This window comes from Asparagus officinalis, chromosome 10 (genome assembly GCF_001876935.1).
Source record: "Asparagus officinalis chromosome 10, Aspof.V1, whole genome shotgun sequence".
Classification (NCBI taxonomy): domain Eukaryota; kingdom Viridiplantae; phylum Streptophyta; class Magnoliopsida; order Asparagales; family Asparagaceae; genus Asparagus; species Asparagus officinalis.
Window position 1 is genome coordinate 63115876 of NC_033803.1, and position 8937 is coordinate 63124812.

An 8937-nucleotide genomic window follows, 5' to 3' on the forward strand; every position below is an offset into this window, starting at 1 on the left:
GTACTGCAATGTGTTTGGCTTGGGGTTGTGGCAAATATTGTCACGGTATTCTTATTTGATCCAGGCTGTCCAGCGATATTCTTACTAGTTATTAAAGTGTTGGTCAATGTTTCTTTTAAGCTTCTGACCATTGAGAGTTTTATATGTAATGTAAGCTTGTCAGCTACGCCGAAAATATTACAATTGCAAGATCCTGTAATTGCGTTAAAATAAAATTTTAAAAACCCACTTATTGCTATCTGCACCGAAAAGCCAAGAGCACTATGAGGCTAGTTTTGGTGCTCCGAAAATAATAATTATTTATTTTTTTGCTTAGTAGGAATTTACCCATCATCTTCCAGTGAAATTTGTTTCGTCTCTCTCAATCCCCACGCCCGATTGTGCCCGTGACTTTGCTAGTTCGTTACGCCCAGGCTTCCAACATTCAAATGCCTGATCTAATTTGTTTTATTGAGTTTTGCCCAAGTACAATTAGAAACTCATTTAAATTCCTTTTTTTTCTTTTGGGAAAAATGTATCTAGGCCCCCAAAAAATAAAGAGGATGTGACCTAGCCCCCCAATGTTTTCCCCTTACTCTTTAACCCCAAAAACACAAAAAATTGTGTTCAGCCCCCTTTTCACACTCTTCTAGGAATTCATCCCAAGAGATTCCGAAAATACCCCTTCCCATTTTCTTCTTCTTCTTCTCCTCCTCCTCTTTGTCTTTCTCCTCCTCCTCTCCCCTAACTGATATTTCTCCTCTTCTTCTCTCCTCCTCTCCCCTCTCTCTTCTCTTGTAAGAGTCAAAGAGGAGACACCAACGCCGCCAGCCCGCCAGCCGCTAGCCGTCGCCTCTTGAAAGAAGAAGAAGGGCGGTGACAGAAGGGGGGAGGGTGATGGAGGCGGTGGCCGAGATGCAGGGCAGGCACGCCGCCGCGAAGGAGGTTGAGAGGAGCTTGCTGGAGCTGCACCATGTGTTCCTCGACATGGCCGTGATGGTGGAGGCGTAGGGGTAGAGGATGGACGACATTGAGCAGCATGTGGATGTCGTTTGGGCCTTTTTTCTTGCTCTCTTTTGATCCGTTTAAGTTCGATTGGAGATGCAATGGAGTTCATTTGGAGTCTCATTGGGTGGAATCTGACATAGGTTTTGAATCGTGTGCGGTTTTCATCAGTTAGGGTTTTGGTTTTGGAGCTTATGTTGTTTGACCGAATTATGTTTTGATCTTTTCATGTATTTAATGGGTTTATATTAGTATTTCTTTTGCAATAATTTTGGGACTTTTGGAGGTTTGCATTGTTATTGAACCTCAAATTTTGATTTTTTTTTTCCCGTATCATTTTTCTTTCATCACATATGCCAGAATAGTCTACAATTTGCATACAGTCACTATGAATTCAATTTAGTTTGATGTTTTGTCACTGATGGAAAATTAATATTATGGAGCAATAAAGTAGTTAGCTTCTTGTATCCTGGCCCTTGTAGGTTCAGGCCTTCGAATCCTGGACAGTGTATTTCATAGCTATCATTCAGTTTCTCTCATTTGGTAGGTTGTATTTCATTATTGGTTAATTCCCATCCTCATTGTTTAAACAAAATATTTCATGTGGTTGGAGTTGCAGCGCTCAAGCTCAAGATTCCAAAGCATAGACGAATCGTAAATATTAACTTTAACAGTTACATTGTTGAAGGTTTTTGTAATCTCTAAGATTGTAAGTTTAATCATATCGTGTATTCAAGCAATATCAGCTGTAAGAATTTTTATTATGGTGAATGTTAACTTGTTCAGTTGAAAGTTAACATGTTATGATAAACGTTAACATATTCAGTTGAAAGTTAACATGTTATGAAGAAAGTTAACATATTATAATGGTGAAAGTTAACATGTAATAGTGAAGGTTAACATATTATGATAAAAATTAACATGTTCAGCTGAGAGTTAACATGTTATGAAGAAAGTTAACAGTGTATCCGTAACTTGAAGATTATGTACATAATCTGTATATATTATGTACACAATAACCTCAAGATTATGTACATATTATGTACCATAATATTCAGGTTTTGGTACACAATTTATATATAATCTTCACTTTATTATACACATCAAGTTCTATTTGAATTAACTTGTACATATTCACATGATATCCACAATACATTTCACATACAATCGTAATAAATTACACCAAAATTGATCACTAAATAGACACAATACAGTTTATTAAATTTTGATCTAAGTACAACCAAATCACAAGAACACATAGTAACAATGAAACATGACACGTGACTCCCCGATGGCCTTGCACCATAAGCACTAACCTCACCGCCGGGGCCCTCGTCATCACATCCCTAAGCACAACACTATGGGGCCCCACCTGACTTCCCGATGGCCTTGCACCCTCTATTCGTGCTCGTGACCAAACACCCTTCAGTCGTAATAACGTAAGAATCAGAAAGTTCTAAGATTGTAAGTCTAATCATATCGTGTATTCAAACAATATCACCTGTAAGAATGTAAGAATTTTAATTTGGTGAATGTTAACATGTCCAGTTGAAAGTTAACATGTTATGATGAATATTAATATGTTCAGTTAAAAGTTAACATGTTATGAAGAAAGTTAACATATTATGGTAAAAGTTAACATGTAACAGTGAATGTTAACATATTATGATAAAAGTTAACATGTTCAACTGAAAGGGCGAGGGGGGGCGTCGCCGGTGAGGACGGTGATATCGACGCCGACGCCGAAGAGGGAGTGGGTGGAGGGGAGGCTGCGACAGGAGAAGAGGCCGAGCCCTAGATTGGAAAGCCGGAGGGAAGGGGAAGGAGGAAAATCTTGATTGATTTGGACAGTAGGGAGAGGGGCGGGAGGGAGAGAGGGGGAGAGGGGGTGACCAAAACGAGATGGGGAGATTCTGGCGTTTTTTACGGAGAGGAAAAAGTGGGGTTTTCCTCTGTAATCAGGTGTTTTGGAGCTAAAAATTTTTAGGGAAAAGTCTAACGTGGCGCCCCCTCTTTCCTTCACTTTATGTTTTATTTTTTGCGAACCAAACATCTGATTGTGAGGAAAAACAGCAAATTTTCTTTGCATCAGTTTTCTGATGGGCCACTTTCTGCATTTTTTTGACGAAACAAACATGCCTTAAAAAAACTCTTCAGCTCCCAAAAACCGAAACATAAAACATAATGGGTGTTCTGTCCATTTTCAACACCAAGGCCATACAAAACGCCAGCTTATTTCTCAGTGTTTCCATTAAAGAAACTCTCTTTCAGCTTCCTAAATGTGCAAGAAGTCAGCAAGCTATCACTCCCCGCTTGGTGGCAAATCCCCACCCTCTCCACATCAAGCAACTCGGCAAGCTTATTAAGCCCTCCATGCAAATTGTTGCAGAACCTCAGCAAATTCTTTATATCATAAATCGTTAGGAAATAAACCTTGATCAGCGTAAAGAACCTAGCTTGCGAATCCGGCTGACTCTAGCAAGTCAGAATCTTAGGCAAATACCCGAAGACATACCCACTGTGGAAAGTAACCCATTGAATCGAATCGTTCAGCACGACCCCCGATGACATGAAAAACTCCAACAACTCAAAATCCTCCCTCCTCTCGAGCTACACGGTCTCTCCCCCAGTCAGCCCCTGGCCCCGCTTCCCAACCCCTAACAAGATCGCTGGCCTCATCCGCATCCAACCCGACCCGCTAACCTCCCTCTCCATTTTCGACCACGCCCACCTCATCCAAGCTTCGCTGTGGCGAGCAGCTCTTCATCACCCTGATCAAAGCCTACGCCCTCACATCCAAGCCCACCTCTTCTCGCAAGACGTTCACCGACGGTGGCAAGAAGAGGAGCTTCCTCCTCACACATTAATCGACAATGGCGGCTTCTTCTCGTCATCGCCTCCGCCCCAATTTCGCTGAGATTTGAGTCTGAGAAGAGAGGAAAGAGAGAGACAGAGTGGGACTATCAGTTTTTGGGTAATAAGTTAAGGGCAAATTTGGAATTTGGAAATTTTGCTCACTGTAGTGTGTTGGAAAGGTAAACAAGGGCTGAAACACAAGTGCTTTATGTGTTGGGGGCTTTGTCACCCAAAAAATAATACAGGGGGCCTAGTCACAACAGATTTTTTATTTTGGGGTCTTGAAACATTTTTCCCTAAAAAGTATTTACCTGACTAACCTCCCTTTCCATCTTTGACCATGCCCGCCTCATCCGCATCCAAGCTCCACTGTGATGAGCAGTTCATCATCCTGATCAAAGCTTATGCCCTCGCATCCAAGCCCACCTCTTCTCTCAAGACATTCACCAATGGTGGCAAGAAGAGGAGCTTTGTCTTCACACGTTCACCGACGGCGGCGGCTTCTTCTCGTCGCCGCCTCCGCCCAATTTCGATGAGGTTTGAGCCTGAGAAGAGAGGAAAGAGAGGGGGAGCTAGCAGTTTTTGGGTAATGAGTTAAGGATAATTTTGGAATTTGGAAAAAAATTTCTCACTGTGGTGTGTAGGAAAGGTAAACAGGGAATGAAATACAAGTATTTTATGTGTCGGGGGCTTTGTCACCCAAAAAATAATACGTGGGGGCCTAGTCACAACAGCTTTTTTTATTTGGGAAAAATGTGTCCGAGCCCCAAAAGCAGAAACTTCATGTGACGAGGTCCCTCATAGTTTTTCCCATATGAATCAGCCCCTTGAAGTGTGACAGTTTGTGCTGCAGCCCCTTTTTAGCAATTATTATATGCCAGCTAAGCTAAAATCCCTAAATTATTCTTATCCTCTCTCCTCAATCCCTCAAACCAGCTCTCTCTCTCTCTCTCTCTCTCTCTCTCTCTCTCTCTCTCTCTCTCTCTCTCTCAAACCAAAGGCTTTCTCAAGCTCGTTGCTCTGGCCCTCGTCCTCCTCGCCATCTCCGCCTCCGCCTGGGCCCCAAGCGCTCTCTCATCTCCCTTCTCTCTCTCCTCTCTCTCTCTCTCTCTCATCTCTCTCTCATCTCCTCTCTCCTCTCTCTCTCTTAAGCTCTCAAGCCCCATTCCTGCCCGCGACTACGCCCTTCACGACGACGTCGGTCTCCAGATTCGCGCCCTAGCCTGAGAGTTGGACCCTCGAGTTCGCAACCACTTTCCCTCCTCTCCTCCATCCTACCTCTTTTCACTGTTGCTCACCGCCGCTCTCCACCTCGACCTCGACTACGCCGGAGTTCGTTACTGTCACTAACTGCCTCACCCTCGAGTTCGCCATCAACGTTGTCAGGATGCCATCAACCCGAATGCTTACCAAGAAGAAGCTACAGTTCTTCAACAACTTAGACTAACATATATCACATCCCATGTTAATCATGCCCAGCATCAACTTTCACGATAACAAATGATTTTTTGGCTTTTTCAATATTCAGGAGAACAAAGTGATGTTGATTCTGATGGTAATTAATCAAAACATTATTTAAGCTTGCATTTAAACCTTTGAATTCCTCTCTTTTGGACTTGGGCTCTTGGGTAATGAATTGGTTGGAGTAGATTCTCCATTCGATTTCGTTTATTTGGCAATAAATTCAAAATTATGGAATAAAAGAATGTTTTTGAGTATGACTGCCAACTCGATAGAGCTCAAGATGGTAAACAGCCTGGGGGAGGAGTTCTTTAACAGAATGATGCAGGTGTGACCACCGTTATAACATGAAAGATCAAAACGCATCGAAAAATATATAAAAGTCATCAGAACTCCAGTAATATTACAAGAATATATTAAAAGTTATCGAAAATATATAAAATTACAGATTTACTTATAATTCATTGAGTTCATTCGTTAAATGTTGCAGTGTTTACAAAAAAGCCATCAAAATCAGAACTCCAGTAATATTACTTCTGAGCTCGGCGACGAGGGAGGGGTCCATACACTCATTAAGCCTGTCGGTGTTGTTAAAGTTGTAGAGCCGGTCGTGGATGTAGTGGCAACGTGTCTTGCCATCAAAATCATGTTAGTTCTAGCTCTAATTCATCTTAGTTCTAGGCTATTGGGCTCTTAAGTTAGTTCTAACCCGCCCCATGTTAGTTCTAGCTCTAATTCATCTTAGTTCTAGGCTATTGGGCTCTCAAGTTAGTTATAACTTACCCCATGTTAGTTCTAACTTGTCCCATGTTAGTTCTAGCCCGCTCCATATTAGTTCTAGCTAGTTCTAGCTCTAATTCATCTTAGTTCTAGGCTTTTGAGCTCTCAAGTTAGTTCTAACTCGCCCTATGTTAGTTCTAACCCGCCCCATATTAGTTCTAGCTCTAATTCATCTTACTTCTAGGCTCTTTGGCTCTCAAGTTAGTTCTAACTTGTCCCATATTAGTTCTAACCCACCCCATGTTAGTTCTAGCCCGTTCCATGTTAGTTCTAGCTAGTTCTAGCTCTAATTCATCTTAGTTCTAAGCTCTTGGACTGTCAAGTTAGTTCTAACCCGTCCCATGTTAGTTCTAACACGCCCCATGTTAGTTCTAACCCACCACATGTTAGTTCTAGCTCTAATTCATCTTAATTCTAGGCTCTTGGGCTCTTAAGTTAGTTCTAACATTCCCCATGTTAGTTCTAACCCGCCCTATGTTAGTTCTAGCCCGCTCCATATTAGTTCTAGCTAGTTCTAGCTCTAATTCATCTTAATTCTAGGCTCTTGGGCTCTCAAGGTAGTTCTAACTTACCTCATGTTAGTTCTAACACGCCCCATGTTAGTTCTAACATGTCTCATGTTAGTTCTAATAAGCCCCATATTAGTTCTAGCTCTAATTCATCTTAATTCTAGGCTCTTTGACTCTCAAGTTAGTTCTAACTTGCCCCATGTTAGTTCTAACCCGTCTCATATTAGTTCTAGCATGTTCCATGTTAGTTCTAACTAGTTTTAGCTCTAATTCATCTTAGTTCTAGGCTCTTGGGCCCTCAAGTTAGTTCTAACTTGCCCCATGTTAGTTCTAACCCGCCGCATGTTAGTTCTAGCTCTAATTCATCTTAATTATATGCTCCTTGGCTCTTAAGTTAGTTCTAACTTGCCCCATGTTCGTTCTAACCCGTCCTATATTAGTTCTAGCCCGCTCAATGTTAGTTCTAGCTAATTCTAGCTCTAATTCATCTTAGTTCTAGGCTCTTGGGCCCTCAAGTTAGTTCTAATTTGTCTCATGTTAGTTCTAACCCGTCCCATGTTAATTCTAACCTACCATATGTTAGTTCTAGCTCTAATTCATCTTAATTCTTGGCTCTTAGGCTCTCATGTTAGTTCTAACCCGCTCCATATTAGTTCTAACCCGCCCTATGTTAGTTTTAGCACGCTCCATGTTAGTTCTAGCTCTAATTCATCTTAGTTCTAGGCTCTTGGGCCCTCAAGTTAGTTATAACTTGCCTCATGTTAATTCTAACTCGTCCCATGTTAGTTTTAACACGTCCCATGTTAGTTCTACCTCTAATTCATCTTAATTCTAGGCTTTTTGGCTCTCAAGTTAGTTCTAACCCACCCCATATTAGTTCTAGCCAGCTTCATGTTAGTTCTAGCTAGTTCTAGCTCTAATTCATCTTAGTTTTAGGCTCTTGGGCTCTCAAGTTAGTTCTAACCCGTCCCATGTTAGTTCTAATCCGTTCCATGTTAGTTCTAACTCGTCCCATGTTAGTTCTAGCACGTTCTATGTTAGTTCTAGCTATTTCTAGCTCTAATTCATCTTAGTTCTAGGCTCTTTGGCTCTTATGTTAATTCTAGCCCGCTCCATGTTAGTTCTAACTTACCCCATGTTAGTTCTGAGCTCGGTGATAAGGGAGGGGTCCATGCACTCATCAGGCATGCCGGTGTTGTTGAAGTTGTAGAGCCGGTCGTAGATGTAGTGTCAAGGTGTCTTGCCCATGGTGTGTGCTCCTGTAGTTGTAGTTGATTGGTTTAGTTTGCAAATAGTGTTCATAATTATACTGTACACGTTTGTTTTGGGGTAACAGATTTTTTAGGCTTCCGTGAGTTTGATTGCAACTAGAGTTGCTACTTAAATTCCCTTTACACCTTAAAAAAGATTACAATTAATTTCAACCTAAGTCTGAAACCGTACTACAAGCAGCGCAATAATTCAATGGAAACAAATAACTGCGACTTGCGAACTCAAAATATTCAGATTGCTGTTACTATTGTTACACAGAACCAAACAGAGCGATGGCGATGACTGCAATGCCATCAGAGTGATGGCGATGACTGCGACGCCATCAGAGCGATGGCGACGACTGCGGCGCCGGTATGTGTGAACTAACACGCCGCAGTTTAGAACTAACATGTCGCAGGTTAGAACTAATATGCTCAGGGTTAGAACTAACACGTCGCGAGTTAGAACTAACACGCCACAGATAGTTCAGCGCCCGATGGTTTGAGCTGTAGACTTTTTATTTGGGCGAGGTGATAGCCGCAGAGTGAGTTGGGAAGCTGAGCTCCACTGACGACGCAGTTACGAAGGCGGCGGCCTGCACTTGCATCAATAACCGAATTCATCCAAAATTTTCAAAACAGCAACTTCCAATTAACTCCCCTCATTTCAACACTTTACCAAAATTAGTCCACCGACAACTGTTCCTTATCTCCCCCTACTTCCCCGTAAGCACCCCCAAACTCCCCAGCCTCGCCATCCCTAGGGCGAAGTACCTCTTGAAATCCTCAAACCCGTTCGCAAACTCGTTGGCAATCCTAATCCCGTCCATTATGGTGATCATCTGCTGGTCGATGCGGAGGACACCGCGGTTCTTGAGGACGTGGTCGAAGTAGGAGCTCTGGAATGAGTGGTTGCTGCTACCTGAGGTCGGGTTGAGATAGACGGTCTCGTTAGAGATTCTGGAGCCAGTAGTGTTCGGTGTGCATGTCTTTCTGAGCTCGGCGACGAGGGAGGGGTCCATGCACTCATCAGGCTTATCGGTGTTGTTGAAGTTGTAGAGCCGGTCGTGGATGTAGTGGCAACGTTTCTTGCCCAT

General features: G+C 42.4%; 1 protein-coding gene across 1 annotated transcript; it reads right to left on the reverse strand.

Moving 5' to 3' along the window:
• LOC109826806 (probable peroxidase 61) lies at nucleotides 8557-8937 on the reverse strand. The gene has a single exon (XM_020393825.1). It carries the CDS (start codon nucleotides 8935-8937, stop codon nucleotides 8557-8559), a length of 381 nt encoding a protein of 126 aa, XP_020249414.1.